We start from the raw sequence: 27813 nt of genomic DNA on the forward strand, positions 1-27813 counted from the left end.
TGACAGCTCATTGTGCTAGCCAATGACAATGGGCTGTCAGCCAAAAAAAATAATAATCCAGCCAATCAGGAATGAAGGTGTGATGTCATTGTTTCTGGAAACTCTAGCTTTCCACATCTGACTTTTAAAAAGGTAAAAATTGCAGAGTTTCACAGCTGCTACCTGTGGCGTGCTAGATAGAGATGACAGGGTAATAAAGAGCCTATAAAAGCCTCACAAGTACTTTTAGATGAAAAGAACAAGGGGTAATTTTAAGCTACAATCCTTTTTACCACCGGTCATCATGGCAACTCACCTTAGGCTGTCTGAGAAAGCCTCCAGGCCAAACTTTGAAGGACAATATCCGCCAGCCACAAAAGCCAATCTTCCATAGGCACTGGACACAACGACAATGCGTCCCCGGGCTTTCCTGACAAGAGGCAGCAAGTGCACCGTGACATCGATGGTCCCAAGAAGGTTCACATTCAGGACCTCGGAGAAGTCTTCTTTTGTTTGCCACTCAGTGGGAGCAAAAGTAGTGGTAAAACCAGCATTGTTCACCAATCCCCAAAGCCCTATGAGCCATGAGACAGAGTAATGTCAGTACTGAAATCAGCAAACTACCATAACACTTTGTAAATCTTTAGCTATAAGAATGTTTCTAAAGAAATTGCTTCATTTGAGGGTCCAACAAAGATGCTTATAAAACCAGGCATCTTCTCTTTTTTATTTTTTTTATTTCCTAACCTGAAAAAAAAGAAGTCTTCTGATCAACAGCAGCCTGTACATTAGGGGCGCATGGGCACCCCCCGCCCCCCATCCATGCATCAGGCCCCTCAATCTACTTACAGGGCGCCGGACACATGGATTCCAATGATGGGGGTGTGTTTTTTTGAACCACGTGATTAGAGCTAGAGGCTCTAATAGGCTTCAAAAAAAAAGGGTGGGCTCAGGGCTCAGCGCACTGCGTCCCGATCCCACCCACTTGTGTGCCATCGCCACACTTATCCTCTTCCCAGCAAATCAGAAAGCTGGTTTTGAGACCCGTCACCCAATTGGCTGAAAGGACAGGTGATCCTATTGGATGCCTAGGAGGAGGAGGAGGGAAGAGCCACACGGCAGAAGCCACCATGATGCAGAAGAAAAGAAGAGGACACAGGAACCCGCAACCTGCCTGCCGCCCATAGGAGCCTGTAACCCGGCTGCTGCCCGCCACCCATAGGAGCCCGCATACCTGCCGGCTTGCAACCTAGATGGGGTAAGTGCCGGGGGGGGGAAGAGAAGGGTGGCGCTGACAAACCTGACACGTCAGGGGCTTAGGGGCTCACCTAACCCCCTGACATTCAGAGCCTTTCCCCTTATAGAAGGGATAAGGGGAAAGATAAGTTATAAGGGGGCATAAGGGGCAAGATAAGTTATAAGGAGTATAGAAGAAGTTGTCACATTTGATGTCTGGATTTTTGAGGCCAGCAGCTTCTCAATGCCAAAGAACCTCCAGTGTTGTGGCTGAGAAAATCTGAGATTGGAGTGCCACACCCAGTGGTGGCTGGTGCTCAATTTTCTTGGGGGGCAGCCTGCGGCCCCCCCAGCCAGCCAAGCAACCACATAACCCACCCACCCACCATCGCTCGCCCACCAGGCCACCGGCTCCGCAGTTACTCCATCCAGGTTGCAGCTTTGGTGGCTTCCCCATAGCTCCTCCTCCTTGCGGTCTCTTCTCCTCTCGGCCAATCAGGAATTAGGATTCGTGGCCATTTGGGTTTTAGGATTCCCGGACAATCAGGTCTCAGGACCCGCTTCCTGATTGGCCGGGAGGAGAAAAACTGGAAGACACATGCTTTGAAAAAAAAAAACCCTATTGGAATCCATGTGTCCACTGCTCTGCATGTAGATTAGGGGCCGGGCGCATTGGATTTGGGGGGGGGGGGGCAGCGCCCCTGTCCCCTGCATGAGAGGCTGCCAATGGCCACACCAAAATCTGATCAGATATACCATTTATTCAGCGATTTAACTAATACCTTCAGGGCCATAGTGCAAGAAACCATGAAGGGCCCCTCTGACCCCAGCCGGGGCCTGGTCGCAAGTGTGACCCTTGAGACCCTGGTAGTTGAGTATTTTTTTTTTACCATTTATTTAAATTTACAATTTTTTTTCCCGGTTCCATTTTAGGAGCCCCCTTGGGGGGCTTTGGTGAGATATCAGGGGTCTAAACAGAACTCTGATCTTTTGAGAAAGAGAAAAGAGACACAGCCCTCAATCTCCTTCTCTGCAGCCTCAGCTACACTGAATGAATGGACACTAATAGCTTGGTACAGAGTTACCCGTTCATTCACATGTAGCACTACCCCCACAAAGGCTGATGGCAGCGGTCTTCCCTATTCCTGCACAGCCAGGAAACGTGCATTTTTCACTTGCATCCAAAACACAAGAAATCAAAGGGAAACAAAGGGTAAAGGGAACAAACTTGCAAAGGGTGACTGTACAAATAGATAAAAAAATAGTGTATGCACATTTGATATATATACCCAGCAATGAATATATACACATATAAAGGTGCTCCGTTTGGAGAATGCCTATTGGTAATATATAAATTGCATGCATGTTTCCTTGATTGATGTTCAATCAAGGAAACATACATACACGCAATTTATAGATTACCAATAGGCATTCTCCAAACGGAGCACCTCCCCCTAAAGGGAAGCCCTCCCAGCAGGAAATTTACATTTTCAAAAGAAAATAATTGAAGGGCCAGCACAAAAGGGGGACAGCCATCTACAATGAACCTGCAGATAAGAAGAGGAAGCACAACCCTCACACCAACTTAAAGTGGCTAAAACATTCTGCCAGCAGGGAGTTATAATCCTGCTAACAGAAGAAAAAACAAAAAAAAAAAAAATTAAAACAAACACGCACACACAAGTCTTTTGAAATTACTGGGCCTCTCCAACTACCGGAGACGGCACCGGACCACCTCGGAATCCTTCTTTAGCTTCCTTGCCTCAGGCTAGCCAGCCCAGAGACAATAAGTTGGGTGGATCCACACCCCAGGCCATAGCCTTCCTGGGGGCTGATCAGGAGAACCAGGACCATGGAGTCAGAACATACTTCTGGACCGGAACCCCAACCACGTGACATCCGCATCTTAAGTACCCTCTCCCAGAAAGCACAGCAAGAGTCACACTCCCACTGGGTGGGCTCCGAGAGAAAATAACCTTAAAGCACCCAACCAGACTGTGGTTCCATGCCTGCCAGAAGAGACACTGCCCCCTGTGGCCAGGCTGAACATCCTATAGTCCAGTCAGACTGATGCTGAGGTCCAAATTTAGAATAATTATACCCAAACCAAAGCCATTGCTGGACATCAGCTGACCCCAGCCTGAGTCCTTTAGCCCAAGCTAGCAGTTGCTCCACTTCCTCTGCCCTCTCAGCTAGCTCTGGTTTAAGGGGTCTTTCTGACGGCCCCATCAGTATCTCTACTTCCTCCTGAGTGCTTCCCCAAGCCCACACTTCTTCCGACCACTGTCTTCCAATCAGCCTTCAAGGGCCCAAACTCTGCCTGCAGTCTTGGTGACCCCCAATCTATTTCCCCGCAACTGTCACTCCCCTCTGGCTCAGCTGAAGATGAGCTGTCTTCACACGTGCTCCTTCCAGGTGGGGCTAACAGGGTGTATGGGTACAGCCCACTTTCCAGGGACGTCTACTTGTTCCTGCTGGGCAGCACTGGTGGGCACCCACCCTTGAGCAACGTGACCTGCTTAGCTGCATGCCATGATGGACTCCTAGCCTGTTATGGGTGTTGTCCATCTTCCTGGGGGAATCTCTTTCCTGGGACTCGGCCCCAAATTCTGAATTAATCCTCCACTTCTCTCTGGCCAACCAGAACTTCTGTGCATAGGCCTGATTGCATATCCACATTGTATGTTATGGGTGCCAGCTAGGGTGACCACATTTCCAAACTGCCATTCAGGGACACCCACTCTTCCCCCCCCCCCCCCCAAAAAAAGATGATTTTTTACATCTTTTTTTGCCAATTTTTGGGGCAGGGGCATATGAAATCAGCAGACCTGTGTGCAAGATCAAAAGCGGGCCCTAGGCATTAAGAACAACAACAATATGGCGTGCAAAGTGCGTCGTGGTGAACAGTGGACATGTCTTAAATTGCACTAAATATTGGCTTAAAGGGGGTGTTGTTTAGGGCGGCAACTAATGATTATTTTCATAATCGATTAGTTGGCCGATTATTGTTTCGATTAATCGGTTAATAACCTTAAAAAAAAAAAAAGTGTGTCAAATTGACGTTTAATAAATAGGGAATGCGGAGTGTATGGTGGTGAGTAGTATGTACAGGAGAGGAGTGCAAAATGTATGGCGGGGGGTAATATGTACAGGAGAGGAGTGCGGAGTGTATGGCGGGGGGGGGTAATATGTACAGGGGAGGAGTGCGGAGTGTATGGCAGGGGGGTAATATGTACAGGGGAAGAGTGCAGAGTGTATGGCGGGGGGTAATATGTACAGGGGAAGAATGCAGAGTGTATGGCGGGGGGTAATATGTACATGGGAGGAGTGCGGAGTGTATGGCAGGGGGTAATATGTACATGGGAGGAGTGCGGCGTGTATGGCAGGGGGGTAATATGTACATGGGAGAAGTGCGGAGTGTATGGCAAGGGGTAATATGTACAGGGGAGGAGTGCGGAGTATATGGCAGGGGGGTAATATGTACAGGGGAGGAGTGTGGGTTTATGGCAGGGAGGTAATATGTACAGGAGAGGAGTGTGGAGTGTATGGCAGGGGGGTAATATATACAGGGGAGGAGTGCGGGGTGTATGGCAGGGGGGTAATATGTACAGGGGAGGAGTGCGGAGTGTATGGCGGGGGGGGGGTAATATATACAGGGGAGGAGTGCGGAGTGTATGGCAGGGGGGTAATATGTACAGGGGAGGAGTGCGGAGTGTATGGCGGGGGGTAATATGTACAGGGGAGGAGTGCGGAGTGTATGGCAGGGGGGGGTAATATATACAGGGGAGGAGTGCGGAATGTATGGCAGGGGGGTAATATGTACAGGGGAGGAGCGCGGAGTGTATGGCAGGGGGGTAATATGTACAGGGGAGGAGCGCGGAGTGTATGGCAGGGGGGTAATATGTACAGGGGAGGAGCGCGGGGTGTATGGCAGGGGGGTAATATGTACAGGGGAGGAGTGCGGAGTGTATGGCAGGGGGGTAATATGTACAGGGGAGGAGTGCGGAGTGTATGGCAGGGGGGTAATATATACAGGAAAGGAGTGCGGAGTGTATGGCAGGGGGGTAATATGTACAGGGGAGGAGTGCGGAGTGTATGGCAGGGGGGTAATATATACAGGAAAGGAGTGCGGAGTGTATGGCAGGGGGGTAATATGTACAGGGGAGGAGTGCGGAGTGTATGGCGGGGGGTAGTTAGTGGAGAGAGGAGGAAGAGGAGTGCACCTCCTGATAGTCTGTCAAAGTTCCCAGGATACCAGACAGTACAATTATCTCCGTGATAGCAGCCAGTTTGTCTTTGAAGATGGGGAGGGGGCAAGTTGTGAAAGAAGAATACTTGCAGTGATTTGGGGGGATAAGAGCGTGCTGGATGTTCTAGGAGGGCACACTTTGGGAGGGGAGAGAAATTGTGCAGGAAGGGGGGGGGGTTGAATAAAAAAATCTGACCCCCCCAGCACAATTTTCTCTCCTCTGCTAAAGTGCCTCCTAGCACATACAGCATGCTCTTATCCCCCAAAATCGCTGCAGGTATTCTTTTTTGACAACTTGCCCCCCGTCTGGGCCGGTTCACACAGGGGGCGACACGAGGCGACACGACTTGCCGTGCCGCGACCTGACAAGTCGCCCCCGTTCTGTACAATGGAACCGTTCTAAGAGGAGCGACTCGAGTCGCTCCGACTCAGAAAAAAGGTTCCTGTACTACTTTTGGGCGACCTCGGGGCAACTTGCATTGACTTCTATACAGAAGTCATTTGCAAGTCGCCGCTGAGGTCGCGGCAGGTCGCGGCGAGGCAAGTCGTGTCACCTCGCATCGCCCCCTGTGTGAACCGAGCCTCTCTGTGTCTTCTCCTGCAAGTGCCAAGCATTAATATTCTGTACAAACCTCAGATCAGCACATCCCGTCCTGTTGTGTCCGTTCTTCTCCCCCTCCTTCTCCTGTCTGTGAGCCGAGGAAAAGGGGGAGGGGACTTCAGTCCATGTTTTAGTGTGAGGTGGGCAGGAGGGGGGAGGAAGGGAGAGATGCCATGCAGTACACACTGTAATCGCAGTGTGTGGGAACAGAAACACCCCACACAAGCTGCAAGCCAGCTACTGGAGCCAATTGCAGAGGTAAAAGAACCAGCAGTGACTCCCAGCAGCACTAGCGCGGAGGAGGAGGATGTAAAATCCTCCTCCGCATTCAACGCTGGGCTGTGATGTCACTGGTTGCCAGACGCAAGGCGGCTATAGCAACCAGTGATCAGGAGGTGGAGGCGGAGCTAGAGCCAGCGCTATGGCAGCTCGGTCCGCCCCTGTTCCCAGATTGTCAATTTCATTCCGGGACACTTTATTGTCCCGGAATGAAGGTGCCCGGGACTGGGGACAGAGGTATAAATTACGGGATAATCCCGGGCAATCCGGGACACGTGGGCACCCTAGTGCCAGCTTGCTGGGTGGCAGCCTCGTCACGGGTTCACCACACTTGATTCATGCGCTGACCATGGCAGTGGGTCTCCTGAAGCCAGGACATATCGGACACAGCCTTTCTCTTCCTCAGCCAGAGGGCAAAACCCCCCCAGTGCTCTAAATGCACCCAATAATCCACCAGTAGGGATGAGCTTCCTGTTCGAGTCGAACGTACGTTCGACTCGAACATTGGCTGTTCGTCCGTTCGGCGAAATCCAAACACTTGGTCCGTTCGCGTCAAAATTCGTGTGGCGCGCACGGCCCACAATGCACTGCGATGGCGCAGTGCGTTGCTGGCTCATGATTGGCCAAGCATGCACTGTGACCCCGCATGCTTGGCCAATCGCAGCGCCAGCAGTGAGGAGAGCCATGATTGGCCACAGGCATCCTGCCTGTGGCCAATCATAGCTCAGGCTGTGTAGTGCACGCCCCACACTATATAAGGCCGCCATTGAGGCGGCCTCGTGTAGTGTGTTGGCATCTGAAGCAGTGGGTGTTCTGTGTACCTTCAACACAGTACACACCGATAGTTTTTGGCCGATTTCCTATCTTGCTGCTGTGTAGTGGTTATTGTCTGTGCCCTGACCGCAGTATACACCACTATATTCACTATTCACTTCACTATATTTATATATCTTTAATAATAGAGCTTGCAGTCAGTAGTGTTAGGAGATAGTGCGTGCTGTCTGCGTGCTCTGTACCCAGTACATACCGCTATAATCCACCTACATAGCTGTTCTCTATTTGAGCCCAATTGCCATCTGCAGGAGTTATTGGAAGTTGTGTTTGCCTCCAGCACAGCACAGTATACATCTGTATATACCCCTTTATCTCTGGTGTTCTATAAAAAAAGACATCTGCAGGAGTTAGTGGGTGTTGTGTGCCTCCAGCACAATATACACTACCCAACTGCTGTTTTACCCAACTCCCTTCAGGCCATTACCATGTCTGGAAGGCCAGCAAGGAGAGGCAGACAGGCGCGAGCCGATAAAAGAGGGCAAGCAGGCTCTGTGTCTAGAGACAACAGTGCTGGTCGTGGACGCGGTGCATTGTCATCAGCACGTGGCCATGGGACATGCTTGTCCTTTTCGGCAGCTGGACATGTTGAACCGCAACATGCCAACGACTTGGTAGAGTGGATGACCAAGCCCTCTTCATCCTCCTCATCCTCTCTCACCCAGTCTCAGGGTAGTAGCAAAGCAGCTGCCAACGCATCGTCTTCCCTCCTCTCAATGTCATCATCAGTGACTCCTTCCCTAGACCCACCACGTCCTCCTGAGGAGTCTCCTGAACTCTTTGAGCACAGTGTTGGGTACATGCTCCAGGAGGATGCCCAGTGTTTGGTGGGCTCTGATGATGACACTCAGCTAGAGGAAGGCAGTAGCGTGAGCGCAGAGAGAGGGGATGCTCAAGAAGGACAGCAATCTGGCAGTCATGTTCCACAAGCTGCAGCATACTGCCAGGTTTGCTACAGCGATGAAGAGGGAGGGGATGATGAGGGCACTGACTCCACGTGGGTGCCTGGAAGGAGGGAGGAGGAGGAGGAGGAGGAGGAGGCGGCGGCGGCACATGTCCAACGAGGCAGGATGCCCTCCGGGGGCCAGCTTAGGGGCAGCACACCGACTGAATCACACCGCAGAGCTCCGCCTGTGCAGGGCGCTGTCTCTGCGTGTTATTCTAAAAGTTCTTTGGTGTGGGCCTTTTTTGAGACGAGTGCATCAGATCGCACCGCTGCTATTTGCAACATATGTCTCAAGCGTATCTCACGTGGCCAAAACATCAGCCGCTTGGGCACCACATGCTTGACCAGACATATGTTGACCTGCCATGCAGCTCGTTGGCAAGCGTACCTCAAAGACCCACACCAAAGAATAAAGCGGACCTCTCCTTGCTCCTCATCAGCTGGCATCTCCAACCCCACTAGACCTTCAGTCCTCTCTGAAACCTGCACTGAGAGGAATGAAGGTGTAGAATTAGGTGTGTCACAGCCAAGTGCTTCCGGGAACTCTGCTAGTGGTACACCCACGTCCGATTATAGCAGGCAAATGTCCCTGCCCCAGCTGCTGGACCGGCAGAAGAAGTTTACTCCCAGCCATCCACATGCCCAGCGGTTGAATGCTAGCTTGGCTAAATTGCTAGCACTTCAACTGCTGCCTTTTCAGTTGGTAGACTCGGCCCCCTTCCGTGAGTTTGTACAATGTGCGGTTCCTCAGTGGCAGGTCCCCAAACGCCACTTTTTCTCACGGAAGGCGATTCCGGCTCTATACCGGCATGTGGAAGGCAATGTCCTTGCCTCGCTGGACAGGGCGGTCAGTGGTAAGGTGCATATTACCGCTGACTCATGGTCCAGCAGGCATGGACAGGGACGTTACCTGTCTTTCACGGCCCATTGGGTCACTCTTCTGGCTGCTGGGAAGGATGCAGGACAAGGTGCAGTAGTGTTGGAGGTTGTTCCGCCACCACGCCTCCAAAATGCTATTGGTTGTGACACACCTCTCTCCTCCACCCCCTCCTCTTCTTCTTCCTCCATGGCCTCTTCCAGTGCTCTGTCCTCAGAACCAGCGGTGCTCCATAGGCGTTCCAGGGGATACGCAAGTACGCAGGCAAAACGATGCCATGCCGTGCTTGCGCTGGTTTGTTTGGGGGACAGGAGCCACACTGGGGCGGATGTTTTGTCAGCTCTGCAGGGGCAGGCCGAGAGGTGGTTGACACCACGCCAGCTTAAGCCAGGAATGGTGGTTTGCGACAATGGCACCAACCTCCTCTCCGCCCTCCGACAGGGACAACTGACCCATGTGCCCTGTGTAGCTCACGTCCTTAACCTGGTGGTGCAGCGGTTCTTGGGCAGGTACCCCGGCTTACAGGAAGTCCTGAAGCAGGCCAGGAAAGTCTGTGTGCATTTCTGCCGATCATTTAATGCCTGTGCTCGGCTGGCTGAGCTCCAAAAGGAGTTGAACCTGCCCAAGAACCGCCTTATATGTGACATGCCCACCAGATCGAACTCAACATTGGCCATGCTGCAGCGGCTGCACACACAGCAGAGGGCCATCAATGAGTACCTGTGCGACTACGGCACCAGGACAGGGTCAGGGGAGCTTGGTTTTTCTCACCACGCCAGTGGGGCATGATCAGGGATGCATGCACTGTCCTGTCACCGTTTGAGGAGGCCACAAGGATGGTGAGCAGTGACAGTGCATGCATCAGTGACACTGTACCTCTTGTCCACCTCTTGGAGCATACGCTGCGTGGAATAATGGACAGGGCACTTGAGGCAGAACAGAGGCAGGAAGAGGAGGACTTCCTTGCCTCTCAAGGCCCCCTTTATCCAGACAGTGTTCCTGCTGTGCCACCCATCACACAGGAAGAGGATGAGGAGGAGGAAGAGGAGGAGGAGGATGATTGTGTCAGCATGGAGGTGGAGGCTGGCACTCAGCATCAGCATCAGCAGCAGCAGCAGCAGCAGTCTTATAGGGATGATTTACAGTCCCAAGAAACACGTGGACTTGTACGTGGCTGGGAGGAGGTAGCTGCGGATCATGTTGTCCTTAGTGACCCAGAGGACTCCGGACCGAATGCCTCAGCTAACCTACGCTGCATGGCCTCCCTGATCCTGCAAAGCCTGCGGAAGGATCCTCGTATTCTTCGGATCAAGGAGAGGGACCATTACTGGCTGGCCACTCTCCTTGATCCACGGTACAAGGGTAAGGTTGCCGACCTTATCGTGCCATCGCAGAGGGAGCAGAGGATGAGACATCTCCGGGAGGCCTTGCAGAAAGGTCTGTGCAACGCGTTCCCAGAGACTGGGAGGTTACAAACTCCTGGTCCTGGACAACGTGTTGCTGAGGCATCGGTCAGAAGGAGCGGTGAGAAGGTGGCCGTCTGACTGATGCTTTCAGACAATTTTTTAGTCCGCAGCCCCAAGGTATGATTGGTTCCAGCACCCATCGCCAGCGTCCGATTTACATGGTGCAGGAATACCTAGGGGCAAGGTCAGACTTGGACACCTTTCCCACCAAAAATCCTCTGGCTTACTGGGTCTTGAGGATGGATCACTGGCCAGAGCTTGCACAGTATGCAATTGAGCTACTGGCCTGTCCTGCATCAAGCGTTCTTTTGGAACGCACCTTCAGTGCTGCTGGTGGCTTTGTTACCGATCACAGGGTGCGCCTGTCCACCGAATCAGTTGATCGACTGACCTTCATCAAGATGTATCAGTCTTGGATCACCCACAGCTACCAAGCACCTGAAGCTGATGTAACCGAATAATTTTTTTTAAAATACCACATCCCTTCAAGACTGCCTATGCTGATGCTGAGTGACTGTCCTGTTATGTTGATTGTCTATCCTCTTCCTCCTCCGCTGATATGTTGGAAGAACATTTTTGGTTCTGGGTGATGCCAGCAGCCCAATTTTTCTGCCCCCGTTTAACAGGGGCGTTTAATTACAATTTTGTATGCAATGCTTTGCAGCAGGGCTAATTCCTGCAATAAAACTAGAGTATATGGCAGAGGTTGCAGTGTGGTGGCACCAGCACCAGTGCCAGCAGCCCAATTTTTCTGCCCCTGTTTAACAGGGACATGTAATTACAATTCTTGATATAATATTTCACAGGAGGGCCCCTTCCTGTGCCCACCCAGAGTAACGGTGAGGACTTATAGTGTTGTGGCACCAGCACCACAAACCACCAAAGGTCAATTTTTCTACCACTGTTCAACAATGGCATGTAATTACAATTCTTGATATAATCGTTCACAGCAGGGCGCTCCAGCGCCCACAAAGAGTCACTTTGAGGGCTTACAATGTGGTGGCAAAACCAAAACCTTGTTCCGCCATTTCTGCAGAGCATATAGGGCAGGCCCCTACTTTCAAACATCCAACTTACAAACATCTCCTACTTGCAAACGCAAGGAGACAGCAGCAAGTGAGATGAAAAAAGATGGACGACAAAACAAATTATACAGGGGTGATAACCCTTCCCTATGTTTTCCAAAAAGCTTAAAAATAGTTTTTTGACTGGAGCTACACTTTAAAAATGTACCAGTTGAAAATTACAAACAGATTCAACTTAACACAACAAACCTACACAGTCCCTGTCTTGTTTGCACCGCCTGTATACTGCTGTTCTGAGTATATAGGGCCTGGGGGCCACACGCATTTCCTTTTTTTAATATGGGTACGGGGTTCCCCTTAATATGCGTACAAGACCCAAATAGGCTGGTAATGGGCAGGGAGGGCTACCCATGCCATTTTTCTCAATGATTTTCAACCATATTGCAGGAACCAGATATAACATTAAAACCGCAAGCAGTTTTAAATGGTGTTATTTCCGTTAAATGTCATTTTGTGCAGGGACTGTTCTAAACACGGGAAACACGTGGCACTTCACAGGCATACTACAGACACCCCCCAGGCACCATATTTAAAGGAATATTTCACTTTTTTTTTTTCACTTTAATTGTCATTAAAATCAGTGCTCCCGCCAAAAGGGCAGTTTTTAAAACTTTTTTTTGCATTGACCCATGTCCCCTGGGGCAGGAGCCAGGTCCCCAAACCCTTTTTAGGACAGTATCTTGCATATTAGCCGTTAAAATTAGCACTTTCCATTTCGAACGTTCGAGTCCCATAGACTTCAATGGGGTTCTAACGTTCGTAACGAACGTGGGGTCCGTTCGAAAGTTCTGGTGCGAACCGAACCGGGGGGGTGTTCGGCTCATCCCTATCCACCAGCATCGCCTTCTGCATTTCAGGCAGCCAAGACAACATAGGGTATACATGTGCACCGTCCTCCATCTTGCTCCTCTCTCACACTCGCTGGGTGTACTGGGCTTGCTTTACTATGCAGCTCAGCCCCGCCAGACACTGACTCCAGCACCCCTGTTCTGCTGGACTTTTCCTGCACTGGCTTTAACCCTTGTGTAGCCACACGGAAAGGTGTGTAGCGGTGGTACTCCTGAAGAGTACATGCTATATTTGTAAATTTAGTTATTCCCTAAACTATAGTTTGGTCTTGGGGTTGATTTCACTAAATTGTGATTCTGGCATCAGTTTGGCTGGACTGTACTATGTTCTGCCTGGTCATAGGTGCATGTATCACCTCTGACAGGCATTGGCACGCAGTCTGGTTGGACGCATTGGGTATCAATCTCTCTCTCTGAGCCAATCAGTGGGGTGCGTTTGTCTCGCTGTGTATTCCGGGAGAGGTTACTTAAGGTGCTGAAGTCACGTGGTTCTGGGTTCCGGTCCAGAAGCATGTTCTGACTCCGTGGTCCTCCTGACCAGCCCCCAGAGGCCCTCGTGGCCTGAGGTGCGGATCCATCCGTTTTCCAAGTCTCGGGCTGGCTAGTTCAAGGCGCAGTAACTGGAAGGAGGGTTTCGAGGTGGTCTGGTGCCGGTTCAGGTTTTGGAGAGGCCCAGCAACTCAAAATGCAACCAGGGGAGGACTCTTCGGAAGAGGGCCACGCATGAGGCTGGCTGCTCGGTAAGAGCCTGGAAGCTGAGCTGAAAGGACACCAAGTGAATCCGCATTTCTTACGGTATCGCCGGTCCGGCTGCAAGATTCTGGTACTGTAAGAAAGTTCCTAATTTCATCCTTCGGTTACAACTAAGTTCCTGTGAGAGACTTTCAGTGTTCATCTAAAGTTTTACAACCAAGTTTGTGGCAGAGACTTTGCCAAGTTTGAATCACTTGTCGGCTGCTAAATCCATGAACCAGGATTTTATTCAACAGTTGAAGTATCCAGTTGCGAGTGGCTATTCCCTGGATCATCTAGAGAGAGAGACATCCTTATGTGTCAGTACCTGAATTTTTCTACCCATACCCTCTATTCCCAACTGAGAGACCTTGTTTTGCTCAAAGTTTTATGCAAATAAAAATTCCTCAAAAAGGGGATTCAAGTGTCGGTCTCTGCAGTTATTGGGCCATCAACCTCGGGAAACCCCTAGACAAGAACAACGAGGTGGAGAAGGTAAACGGTAAGCCGAAATCAAACCAGCCGCTCCTCCGGGGGTCAGTGCTACAGGTGCCCGCTACAATGCGAGCATGAGAGGCGTTGGACATAAGAGCAGTTCACCGACATTGGCAGAACTTGTCTGGACATGGACACTTGGTCCCAGACACTTTTGGGCAGCAACGGTAGTACACTTGTTAGTGGCAATCCTCGGTGGTTGCTATGGGCAGCTGGGCAGCGGTGCACACAAACGTAATTGACACTAAAAACTGAACAGTCACTAAACCCAAGACGCTTTTGGGCAGCTGGATGGCCTTTTAACTTCAGGAAAATCCCCACACAGCATTTCTTTGGCTCGCTTTGTAAAAGATACAGTCCTCTGGCTCGTTGGTTGCCAGTTGCTATGGGTAACAGCTATGCAGGTTACCATAAAGAGAATCACACACACACACACACACACACGAGAACCCCAAAAATTTAACATTACCCACGAGGGCTGCTGGTAGCGGTCTCCCTTATTCCTGTGCACCAGGCAATGTGCATTTTCCACTTGTATCCAAAAACAACAGGAAATCAACCTCTGAGCTTGTTTTGTACAATGGGCATTTTCTGGCTTTCCAGTGGTAGGGGTACCAGTTGCCAGCAGCCCCTCTGGGGGTTCTGCTACACTAATGCCGCGTACACACGGTCCGACTTTCCAGCAGAAAAAGTCATACGGAATCTTTTCATCGGATATTCCGATTGGGTGTGGGCTTCATCTGGCTTTTTGAAAATTCGGACCTAGAAATAGGAAATATTTAAAACATGTTCTACGGAATCAATTCCTATCAGGAAAACCACTGGTCTGTATGCTGTTCCAACGGACCAGAAACGACGCATGCTCCGAAGCAAGTACGAGACGGCAGCTATTGGCTACTGGCTATTGAACTTCCTTTTTCTAGTCCCGTCATACGTTTTGTATGTCACCGCGTTCTAGATGAACGGACTTTGGTGTGATCGCGTGTACGCAAAGACAGTTTCAGCGGAACTCCATCGGAAAAAAACATCAGGAGTTTATTCCGATGGAAAAAACGGTTGTGTGTACGCGGCATAACACTAGTAGCACACTAGAGGGTTTTGAACCAGCTGACACCATCCGCACTTCACGGGCATTAAAACTCCATGGGAGACACATCCTCGGACCCAGCGAGGTCCCCTGAATCTCCCCAGAGATATATTTTCCGGACACCATTCCAGCGGCATCCTGCGGAGCTCCGGCGGGGATTTCCACCGGCCGCCGCCATCTTGACTCCCCGAGGCCTCCTGGACACCACTGCAAAGAACCACCAGGGAAGGTAAAGGACCGCCATCCGCCCCCCTGCCGCACATTACTTGGCCCGGGTCACCCTAGAAGCAATTTGGGGCTTTTAAATCGCCCAGAAAGATCGCGGCTGGCTCCGGCCCGGTGCGGCCTAGTCAGGCCTGAGGATCCCCGGCCTTTCCTGTGGCTGTGGCCCGCGGAGGCGCTCCGAGCACGGCCTGACCTCCCGCAGTGGACAATCCATATCTTAACCTGAATGCAATAGCTGCCCTGAACTCCCCCCTCTACTGATCCGGCCCTGCGGTGCATCTTTCAGGGTTCAGCGGCTCTGCAGGACTGCAGTCGGCACGCTGCGGCCTACACCCCCCCTGGAAGCCAGCGGCCCTTTCAGCTACAAGCAGAGCTACAGGGGGCTCTAGCACGCAGCCCAACAGGTCGTCCACAACCTCAAGGTCCCCGTTATGCAGTAACCCCCATCATGCAATATGTTTATGATGATGTGAGAATGTAACTGAGACGCTCCATCCAGCATTCGGCTCTGAAGCTCCGACTATGCCAGCAAGAACGCCCGCAACACGCTCTACATTGGCCAAGAAACCCAAAGCAGCGGGAACTAACCAAGCCACCACTGGGTCCATCCAGCGCTACTTGGCTGCTGACAGAACCAGCACGGGGAGCAGCCATGCCAGGTACACAAAACGAAGCGCATCTCCCTGTTCCCTGGTGACCCGTGCTCACCTGCATCATCGTGCTGCTCGGACCTTATGGAGGAACCCATGTCCCCCTCTGGCTCAGAAATGTCATTGCTTCTAGGCGGCCTTAAAGAGCTGGCCGGGACGTTTCACGGCCTTGAAAAATCAATAAAAAAGGAGATCACAGGTGTGAGAGCAGATATGGCGCACATCCTCGACAGGGTGGAGGAAACAGAACAGAGGCAGGAATCACATGCAACAGCCATCAGAGAACTTCAAGACTCTGTCACGCAACTAGCCCTTGCTCACCGCGCCTCCCTGTACAAGCTCGAGGATCTCGAGAATAGGAACCGTAGGAACAACTTGCGCATTAGAGGTCTGCCTGAAGCGACTGGTGACAACGATCTGGAACCGTCGATCCGCAGAATATTTAACACTATCCTGGGAAAGCCTCCTACCGATCCTCTGCCCTTCGACCAGGTTCATCAAGCCCTCAGGCCCCGCAACCTTAACTCAGAGCAGCCCAGAGACATTATATGCCGTCTACACTACTTTACGGACAAAAATACCATCATGGTCAAGCTAAGGAACACCCCCAACATAGATTTTGACAGCGCGATTCTCAATATTTTCACTGATCTATCCAAGGATACTTTAGACCGACGACGAGCCCTCAAGCCACTGTTGGAACATCTACGCTCCAATGGAGTAACCTATAGATGGGGTTTCCCGGCTTGTCTCATCGCCATGGCCGCTCCCACACCATACGGTTCCCTGAGGATCTGGCACAATTTCTGAAAGACCTAAATGTGCCGATGATGGAACTCCCGGGATGGCAAGATCCGGTTCCTAAGCTCTCTCGTATTCAGGACTCCCAATGGCAACAATCCCCTTCTAAAAAGCAGAGCCCTTCTGCGCCAAGCTCTACACAACACCGTAGATGAACATCGGATGACCGTGCCTAAGTGTTGTTTTCTCTCTTCTCCGGCTATTTTTCTCTTTTAATTGCAGGCCCCACCGTAGCAGGATATGCTCAAAAGACAGCAAACCCAATGAGTGGAGACCTCACCCTCTCAGCACTGACGGAACCCTGAGGGTACTATCCTCTAGGTCCATGTTCCGGGTCCCAATAGAGGTTCCCACATCGGGTCTGATCCTCGGAGGGTTATGTAAGCCTGCAAAATGTTTAGCTTAATGTTTAGCTTAAAGTGAAGCATCTTGGCCGTGAGAGAATATTTGTTCGAATTGTTCTATTGCAGATCATTGTTTTACGTTTTTCTCCTATATTCTATTTGACTGGAAATATGCAGCCAACTCCAAACTTTGGGTGAGCCTTAAACACACCCTCAGCAAAACAGATCTTGCAGTTACACCTTGGCTGCTGCGCTCTCACAGGCGCCTCGCCCCGACCACCTCCTCAGTGACAGCCTCCACACTAGACATATGGGACGCTTTGCATAAGAAATTCTCTTGGACTTATGCTTCCCCCCTGTTACCACTTCTCGACCACAACTACTTTCTACCTGGTCTGTTAGACCCCGGATTTAAGACATGGTCACCAGGAAGACCCCTGCTTCTGCATCATGTACTCCAAGCTAATACTCCTAAGCCTTTGGCAAAAATTGTGGGCCCCAAGCCACTTACGTTCCTAGACCAATGGAGATACACTCAACTGCAGGGTTTTCTCAGAACGCTACCTAAACCGCTAAGGGGGATACAGGACCTAAACAATATCCAGGAGATACTACACCCGCAGGATCCGCCAGAACACAGTGTCTCGTTGTTCTATAAAGCGCTTATCAAACTCCAAGGGGACACTCACCCTCACTTCCTCGCCAGGTGGGAGTCAGACCTGGAATCCTGTCTCCCACAGGGTCAAAAAGATAAAGTCCTGCGGTTGGCTCATACCTCCTCAATCACATCAAAGATGGCCAAGGTCAATTACAAATTGCTAACCAGATGGCATTACACACTTCATCAGATATTCCCCGCCAATTCCCCGTTGTGTTGGAGGAATTGTGGGAGAAAAGCAACACATCCGCCCCTTCTGGTCTAGCATTATCCGACTGACCCATCAAATATCCGATGTCTCTCTCCCTTCAGACCCATGGACCATTCTTTTTCATGCCACCTCAGAACCAGTTGGAAGGTATAAACGATCCATAGTTTCCCACTTACATAACGCAGCTAAAGCACTCATACCAACCCATTGGGGCCAGCCAGAAACTCCAACCGTGAAAAAGTGGCTTAAAAAAATCTCTGAGGTCCATCTCATGGAAGAAATCACCCACCGCATCAAGGACACTTATCAACGACACACTCTAACTTGGTCCTCGTGGGCGGAATTAAAGCACACCGCAACTTACAAGGAGATAATTACACAATCCCACTGAGACTTGTCTATACTTAAGGCATTTTTGTTGATTACGCTATTATTACCTGCCATCGTGATCTTAAAATCGACCCCCTGAGGTAACACCTCACATGAGACTGTGTTATTCGGTGTCATATTCTCAACTGTGCTCCATGCATGCCAGCCCCCTCCCCCTCTATCTCTTTTCCTTTCACCTCCTTTTCTATATTTTCTACTGGGAACCAAGCTCACTTTTCCCCATTTGACCCAAAACTTAAGGGTTTTTTGTCTGGGCTATCAATAGCATTGCTGAGAGCAATTTATTCAAAGTGATGAAAGGAGTATGCAAATGGTTTGAGAATGCTCTTTTGGGTCTATGAATGTACCATCCAGTCATTAATGCCCTAGACCAGTGATGGCGAACCTTGGCACCCCAGATGTTTTGAAACTACATTTCCCATGATGCTCATGCACTCTGCAGTGTAGTTGAGCATCATGGGAAATGTAGTTCCAAAACATCTGCAGTGCCAAGGTTCGCCATCACTGCCCTAGACTCTACTTACAGAATCTTTATTGTCAGGTCATGTTCAGGTTCATGCTTTTATGTCATGTGTATTCCCTGCCTTTCTGTTTTTCTTTTTTCCTTCAATAAACATTTATTAAACAAAAAAAGTAGCACACTAGAGGGTGCTACACACAAACTGAAGCATAGAAAACATAGTTTAATATGTTTCAGTTATGAATGGACAAAGTCAGTGATCTGCACACTGACCCTATTCAAATCAGAAAAGGAAAGGGCTGGCAGCTTCTCAATGCCAAGAACCTCCATTGTCTCCTTATTTTGTGGTAGAGAAAAATCGGAGCTTGAAGTTCCACACCAAAATCGGACCGTCCAGTAGGGATGAGCTTCGAGTGCGAGTCCCCAAAACTGTTTTTCTTTTTTTTAAATATTTAATGCTGCACTTCTTTTGTTTACATTCTGTTGTCAGCGGAGAATCCCACCGACAGCAGATGAGTCATGGTTGCCAAGGACGTGACAGCTGCCTGCTCCTTAACAACCAGCTATTCACAATGAATCCCAATGAAACAAATGCAATTTTGTTGTTGTTAATTTTGTTATACATTTTTTTTTCGGATTCGTTGACAGATGCATTCGAATCTCCAAAAATTAAATTTTTGTCCGAAAAACTAATCAGAACGAAGCAAAAGCAAAACAAAGTAGAGTATATCTACCTGTTTTACCTTCCCCCGATCTGCCTGTGTGAAAGAAACTGAATCTGCATTTTCTTGTTGGTATGATATTAAAAGAAACTAAAACTGATAACTTAAGAAGTTTTTCTTTTCTCGTATTCTCTTACAATAATATAAAAATTGGAAAGGGATCATTTATGTGTAAAGCATATACAGTATATGGGGGGAAAAAAAACCTACCTTCATTTCCAACAATGCTTGATACCCATTCGGCAGCAGAGCTCACACTTTTGCTGTCGCTGATATCCAGGATTCTTGTCCTCAGTCTGCTGGAGGTCTCTTTCTTCAGATTTTCGGCGCCCGTCTCCGTCAGACAAGCAGCCAGGACCTTCATCCCACGTTTGTCCAGCTGCTTAGCCAGCAAGTTCCCAAATCCAGAATCGCATCCGGTGATGAAGACATATTTGTCGGTGAGATTCTCCAGTATCTGGCTCTGCCTGTACCACCTGTACAGAAGAATCAAACCCAACGCCACCAGCAGGGGGAGCCACAAGATGCACATTTGTTCTGCAATAAAAATATATTGATAGACCACAAAGAAACAACGGCAAATCTTACCCAGGACAGTCCCTACTATCTTTTTTTTTTTTTTTTTTTTAAATGATTTTTATTGACAAATTTTTGCATACTTTAACTGAGACAATGCAATTGGTTCAAACAGTTGGTAATGCAGTTATATGGTTTACATCTCAAGCAAAAAGAATAACAAACAAAACAAAAACACAACAAAAAAAAAAAAGGAAGGAAACAGAAAGAAAACAAAAAGAGAAACATAAGATAACCATGTAGAAATAGCGATCAAATCCAAAATGCTGCTTTACGCTTGAACGTATTAAACTATTACTTCTCGCTTGTTTCAGAATCACATCATAGTACTATGTGTTTATTTCCAGCATTTACCTCTACAACATTAGAATTAACTAAGCTCTAAATGTAAGAGCGAACCTCCCTTTGACATTAGTAACTGTGTGGCGATGACATCTGTGGGGCTCCTCCGCACCCCCACTGGGATCACACTGTGACAGAGGAGCCACCCAGGGCCCCGCCAAGAAGAGTTCTAGCCAACTATCACTAGATAGAGAGGAATCTGCTATTTCTTATACCACTCAGTCCAACATTTCCACCTCGCGTCTATATTATTGCCACAAGAGTTTCTAAGGGCCAACAACCTTTCATATTGATAGTTAAGGTTAACTTGGATTAAAACTTCCGATGGGTTAGGGGATAGTGTGGTTTTCCAATGGCGAGCAATGATCAGTGTGGCTGAATTTAAGATTTGGATTACTACTGTACGGAATTGGGTCGGATAATTCTCTATACCTAGGTGTAAAATTGCCAGGGCGGGATCCGGTGTTTGTAATATGCCTGTAATTTCGGCAAGGATGCTGAACAGTTTTCTCCAGTAGCTGGAAACACTCTTGCAATGCCAGAATATATGTAAAATAGTGCCCACATTGCCACAGTCTCTCCAACAGAGAGGAGAGTGTGTGTTAAACATCTTGGCTAATTGATGAGGCGTCCTATACCACTTGTGTAGTATCTTTTGGGTAATTTCCCAATGAGTGACACAACGAGTAGCCCTATAGTTGTATCTGAAGGCTTTGCTCCATTGGATGACGTCATATGATCTGCCCAAGTCTCTTTCCCATGTGAGCATGGAAGGAGTTTTTACCACCGTTCGTTTGTATTGGAGTACGTTATAAATTAAAGAAATACCTTTACCCACCATGTTGGAATTGAAAAAGTATTTCCACGCCAAGCTATCCATTTCAATATGTGGTGGGGGGAACTTCGAGAGAAAGGATGAAACTTGGTTATAGAGAAATGCGCTTGATTGGGGTAAGTTATAAGTAGCTTTTAAAGAGTGGAATGGCAAAAGGTTTGCATCGGAGTATAGTTCATCTACCCATTCCAACCCATTTACCTTCCATGCAGCTATTTTACTGTACGGGAGCAGAACCTCTAGTGTTTGGATTGGGATTCTGATTGCAGTACTGGGGTTTTTGTCCAATCGCTGATGGCTTAAGTGTCTCCAGGCTAATATGGATGCCGTAATTGTAGGGGAGAGATGCGTTGTGTTTCTAGGTTTCCAGGAGTCTGCCAAAAGAAGGAGACCCAAGTGTGAAGTTTCCGCTATATGTGCTTCTAGATTTGCCCACAGTGGATCAGGGTTTTGTAGGAACCAGTGTTTGGTTTGTGCTAAAACAAGTCCCTACTATCTTTCAGTCTACTCTCATATGACCCGACGACACAGAAAGGGTGGACTAACACACCCTACCTCCAGTATCTAGAATACGATTGTATCCTTATATCCACCTGTAACAACACCTCTGTACTTACATGTTCTTATGTAACTTTGTAATTGATGTTGCTCATTATTTATATGTTCTTCTGATAAAAATATCAATAATAAAAAAAGAATTAAAACAAAAAAAAATAAAAAATATGTTGATGTAGCTGAACTTCATGTTGATATAAAAAAGTTGCAAATTCATGCAACTATGTAATCATTTATCCCTTTCATGACTAAGCCTATTGCTGACATTTGGTGTTTACAAGTTAAAATCCGTATTTTTTGCTAGAAAATTACTTAGAACCCCCCAACCATTATATATAGTTTATCAGAGAATCTGGAAAATAAAATGGCGAGTGTTGCAATATTTTATGTCACACGGTATTTGCGCAGCAGTGTTTTAAACGCAACTTTTTGGGAAAAGGGACACTTTCATGAATTTAGAAAAAACAAAAACCAGTAAAGTTATCCCAATTTTTTTGTATAATGTGTAAGATGATGTTACGCCGAGTAAATAGATACCAGACATGTCACACTTTATAATTGCACGCACTCGTGGAATGACGACAAACTTTGGTACCTAAAAATCTCCATAGACGATGCTTTAAATTTTTTTTACAGTTACCAGCTTAGAGATACAGAGGAGGTCTAGTGCTAGAATTATTGCTCTCGCTCTGACTATTGCTGCGATACCTCACATGTGTGGTTTGAACACCGTTTACATATGCGGGTGCGACTTCCGTATGCGTTTTCTTTGCTGCTCAAGCTCACGGTGACGGGGGCACTTTGGAAAACATTTTTTTTTTCCTTATTTATTTTTATATTATTAAAATTGTGTTTTTTTTTTGTTTTTTTTAATTGATCACTTTTATTGCTGTCACAAGGAATGTAAATACCCCTTGTGACAGTAATAGGTGGTGACAGGTCCTCTTTATGGAGGGACCAGGGGGTCTAAAAGACCTCCAATCCCTCCATTGCACTATACACAACGGTGTATCTGAATACTGTATATTTTTTAAAATCAGGCGCCATTGCCAGCCGAGTAAACAGGAAGTGACGTCATCGCCGATCACCTGCTCTAAAACAACGGTACTGGGAGCAGGAAGGGGTTAAACATCATTAACTGTATTTTTTCAAATGCATGCAGTGTAAGTACCTGAACTTGACTTGGTTTCAGCCGTTTGCAGTCTCGTGTACAGCAGAGATTAGGCTGGGAGAGGGAGAATCAGCACAAGGAGACAACCCCCCCCCCCCCCTCATCTTCCTCCTGCAGCTGCAGAATGCCCACTTCTTCTCTTCTCCTTCCCACTGGTATTCAGAGGTTAAAATAAAGAGAAATGGCTGCACATCGGGTGGTTCCAAATGCGGAATCGCGATGACGTCACTACCGTGCATGTGCGTGGGAGCCGCTGGTAACGCCACACTCACTGAAGCAAACGGCACGTACATGCCATTGCTTCAGTTTGCTGCATTGCGCATGTGCCGATGACGGCAGGACATGCAAATACAGGGGATATCTCCTATACTGTGCAGGTTTAGGAGAATTCCATGTCTAACTACAGGTAAGACTTATTATAGGCGTACCTGTAGCAAAAAGTGGACTGTAAGGGTTTACAACCACTTTAATCATTGCTCAAGTATTCAGAGGCTGCAGGAGGAAGATGGGGGGGGGGGGGATTGCTTCCTCTATATGTTGCCGCCCATGCTGCCCTTCCTATCCAGCTTCCATGTGCTGCCCCTGGGCCCCCTTCTGGGCTCCTTGTGCTCTCTCCCGGCCCCTGCAGATGCTGTCAGGATGGAGAGCAGGGAAGGGGCCGGTAAAGTAGAAAGTTGACAGTCCAATGCATTTAGAAAGAGCCATGGTGAGTTTTTTAACCATGTCAGCCCCAGAAGATTTTACCCCCTTCCTGACCAGGCCTTTTTTTGCGATTCGGCACTGCTTCATTTTAACTGACAATTGCGCGGTCGTGCGACGTGGATCCCAAACAAAATTGGCGTCCTTTTTTTCCCCCACAAATAGAGATTTCTTTTGGTGGCATTTGATCACCTCTGCGGTTTTTATTTTTTGCGCTATAAACACAAAAAGAGCGTCAATTCTGAAAAAAACAAAAAACGCATTTTTTTTTTACTTTTTGCTATAATAAATATCCCCCCAAAAAAATTTTTAAGAACATTTTTTTTTTCTCCTCAGTTTAGGCCAATATGTATTCTTCTACTTTTTTTTCCCCAAAAATATCGCAATAAGCGTTTGATTGGTTTGCGCAAAATTTATAGCGTCTACAAAATAGGGGATAGTTTTATAGCATTTGTATTAATAATTTTTATTTTTTTTTAACTATTAATTTTACTATAATAAATATCCTCCAAAAATAAAAACAAATTTCCTCAGTTTAGGCCGATACGTATTCTTCTACATATTTTTGGTTAAAAATAAAAATCGCATTAAGCGTTTATTGATTGGTTTGCGCGAAAGTTATATCATCTATATATAGGGGATAGATTTATGGCATTTTTATTAATTTTTTTAATTTATTTTTTTACTAGTAATGGCAGCGATCTGCGATTTTTTATCATGATTGCGACATTATGGGGGACACGGAAAATTTTGACACATTTTTGGGACCTTTGGCATTTAAACAGCGATCAGTGCTATACAAATGCACCGATTCCTGTGTAGTTGACACTGGCAGCGAAGGGATTAACCACTAGGGGGCAGGGTAAGGGTTAAGTGTGTCCTGGGGCGTGTTTCTAACCGTGGAGGGGTGTGGCTACATGTGACACGTCACTGATCTCTGCTCCCGATCACACAGAGCAGAGAGCAGTGTCCTGTCACTAGGCAGAATGGGGAGATGCTTGTTTACATTACCATCTCCCTGTTCTTCCTCCCCGTGAGAAGATTGCGGGTATCGAGTCCCGTCCCGACTCACGGAGGCCTCGGCCAGCGCACACAATGGCACAGCAGCAAATTTAAAGGGAGGTACCTGTATGTCCATTTGCCGATCTGTGCAATTCTGCCGACATACATCGCCGTGTGCGCCGGTCGGGAACCGCTTAAAGTTTTAGTTTTTGTCACAATTTTTATGAAAAAAAAAAAATTATATATATATATATTTTTTAATACTGTCACCAGTACAATAATCAGGGACTCTGTAGTAGTGAATTTTGCTGTTATAAACAACCATTTTTATTGAATAAAATCAATTCATTCAATGTTTATTATTGCGATTAGCTGTGATTGGCCACAGCTAACTGCATGGTACAGATGGGCTGTACCATGTGATCGCTGTGACCAATCACAGCAAGCAACATAAATGTACACAATGAATGGAAGCGATTGCAGTGATCACATGGTAGCAGCAGCAGGTACACTGATCTAGCAGGTGGCAGATCCTGCAGCAGCGCAGCCAGTGGGGTGCATTCCAGGAGGATGTCATATGACGTCCACCCAGAACAAGAGAGTTCCCACCTGTCTGTCATTTGACTATAGGTTGGGCGGGAACTGATTAATAATGCCTGGGCAGCAGCTGGTGTACAAGATGACCTTGGCCTTTTGTCATTGTGAATGGCTGAAGGTGGAAGCAGAGATGTTGCTAGGTGGGAAAAAGACCAGGGGATTCAGCCCGAAGGTAAGTTTGATAACCCCCCCCCCCCCCACATTTTAATGCAAGTCCAGTCCAAGCCTGGCATCATGGGGGGGGGGGGGGTTAGTTTCACTTGCTGGTTGCTGCCTGGCTCACCAGTGCCCATCAACACAGCCTCACCAGTGCCCTGCCATCAGTGCAGCCTTACCAGTGCCCATCAGCTCAGCCTCACCAACGCAGCTTCAAGTCACCAGTGCCCATCAATGTAGCCTGATCAGTGCCCATCACCTCATCCTCACCAATGCAGCTTCAAGTCACCAGTGCCCATCAATCCAGCTTCAAGTCACCAGTGCCCATCAATGTAGCCTGATCAGTGCCCATTACCTCAGCCTCACCAATGCAGCTTCAAGTCACCAGTGCCCATCAATCCAGCTTCAAGTCACCAGTGCCCATCAGTGCAGCTTCAAGTCACCAGTGCCCATCAATGCAGCCTGATCAGTGTCCATCAGTGCCCAGCCCCATCCCATCAGCTTGGCCTTACCTGGCTGTGCTCATCAATGCAGCCTGATCAGTGTCCATCAGTGCCTGGCCCCATCCAATCAGCTCAGCCTTACCTGGCTGTGCCCATCAATGCAGGCTGATCAGTGTCCATCAGTGCCTGGCCCCATCCAATCAGCTCAGCCTTACCTGGCTGTGCCCATCAATGCAGCCTGATCAGATAGCATTGCCCAGCCCCAGGCATTAGGAGAGGAGAGCCTCTGCTTTACACAGAGTGGGCCCCAGGTATCTCCCCACTTACCCGGCGCATCCAGTGTCACACTAAGGCCCCATTCACACCTGAGCGTTTTGTAGCTTGAAGCCTGAAGCTACAAAACACTGGAGTGGGAAACAAAAAATCCATTATTCTCTATGGAGATGGTTCATATCTCCACTCCAAGTCACGTGAAGCTCAAACAAGTTCTGGACCCTTTTTTTGGTCACTCAAATCGGGCAGATTTGGACGTTTTTGGAGCAGGAAGCAGAAGACAAAATCTAAAAACATAGCAACAAATGATGAAACAGATGATCATTTTTCCTATTGGCTAATAAAAAAAAAACCACCAAAGCTCAAAAACACCGGAAAACGCTGCATGGAAACGTGCAAAAACGTTCAAAACCGCTACTCTCAGGCGTGAATGGGGCACTTACACTACAAAACAGATTACGACACACACATACAAAAATGACATTTAACCTGCAAGGCTAGTTAAAAACACCTGAAAATGGGGGGGGGGGGGGGGGGTTGGTTACACTATATGGTCATATAGCGCTAAGCCCACTCACTGCGACAAAGTACCCCGAATTATTGGTTCCTACCCTAGTAATAGAATGAAAGAACCTGCATCTCAACCATGGGAGATAAACTCCTCTATGTGGGAGAACTGAAGGGATTCCTCCTCTGCACTGGTGGCCACTAATAAGAGGTAATGAGGAGGAGGGGGAGGGGTGCTCCAGCCCAAGAGACCTGGTCAGGGTCCGTATGATATACAAAAACATACTTGGGGGGGGCACACCCTAAAATGCTTCACATCCAAGATGGTGCTGCTATAAGACCAAAAACTATTTTCTACTGTTTTTGGTCTTATAGCAGCGCCACCTTGATTTATTTTTTTTAAATGCCCCCCCCCCCCCCAGATTTAAGCCATAAAGCACAGCATACTAGTACATTATGACAGACTTGCCTACAAGCGTGTCCCTCCAGTGCTGCGCTCTCCCTTGTCCCTGGTCTCTCTTCTTGGTATGTGATCTTCGGCCTCTTGCTTGGCTGTGCCAGGGTGACGTCACTCCCGCTCATGCACACAAGAGTCACATCGCAGGCGGCACACGGAGGGAGCCGTAAATGACGTCTGAGTTGGGACTGGGCATCTTTTGCAATCAAAATGACCGTATGTATCCCAATATAAAATCCCCCCTGTGATTAAAAAATAAAATCTTTAAAAAAAAAAAAAAAAAAAAAAAGCATGCATTGAAGAGAGAAGATCACATCCTGAATGCCTGGCAGCCGCTGCTCTCCTCGAAGGGGATCCACCGCAGATCCCTTTTTCGGAGGGCAGTAAAGGGTGCCAGCCATTCGAAAGATCCCTCACTGATGCCATTTCAGCAAACAAAACTTATTACTCAGAATTTATCTTCAGATCTGTAGATGAAAGCTTAGAAAGAAGAACTCCGTTGGTACCTGGTCACCTGTAGAGGTGGATATGAATAGAAGGGTTCCTGAGCCTCGCGAGCGACGTGGCGCCTCCAACGGAAGAAGTCTTGGCGCCGCGTTCCTCCAGAAAGAGAATTCTGTCCTTGTTGGGAGAAAACAAACTGCCTGCCCAGCAGAGAGGGGTGGGGAAGCTGGAAGAGGCCAGCCTATATTTATTTCGGAACAAATAATAATAAAAAAAAAAATAAATAAAAGAAGAAAAAAAAAACGTGCAAAACAGTTGAAGCGCCATCAGCATCCAGAGTCACAAGGACTTGGAACACAAGTATGCCGGGGGTTGGACGTATATTCTGTGTCCTGCTATAACCCACGGACTGCGCCTGCACCCGACACCTCTGTGTTTATGCTAAAGAGTTCTCATCGCATCTTACTGACTTTACAGGGGCTTACCTCCCAACTTTTCGAGATGGGAACGAGGGACACCTATTAGCAAAAGTATGTAGGCATAAAATACGCCCTCTTAAAGGAGAATTATACAAAAAAAAATTG

The 27813-nt window shown here is 48.2% G+C and overlaps 1 protein-coding gene across 1 annotated transcript in view; it reads right to left on the reverse strand.

The window, feature by feature from the left end:
* Positions 1 to 27579, reverse strand: part of LOC143981622 (retinol dehydrogenase 7-like) — a 46394-nt gene extending 18815 nt beyond the window's left edge. Inside the window, exons 1-3 of the mRNA XM_077479614.1 lie at positions 27292 to 27579; positions 19383 to 19709; positions 296 to 554 (exon numbers count right to left, since the gene is read on the reverse strand). Of these exons, the coding sequence (XP_077335740.1) occupies positions 296 to 554; positions 19383 to 19704 (581 nt within the window). The 5' untranslated portion in view covers positions 19705 to 19709; positions 27292 to 27579. The remainder of the gene's footprint in view (positions 1 to 295; positions 555 to 19382; positions 19710 to 27291) is intronic.
* Positions 27580 to 27813: the final 234 nt, after the last annotated feature.

Source organism: Lithobates pipiens, unplaced genomic scaffold (assembly GCF_037356315.1).
Source record: "Lithobates pipiens isolate NorthernLeopardFrog02 unplaced genomic scaffold, aLitPip1_a1.2 Scaffold_16, whole genome shotgun sequence".
Classification (NCBI taxonomy): Eukaryota; Metazoa; Chordata; class Amphibia; order Anura; family Ranidae; genus Lithobates; species Lithobates pipiens.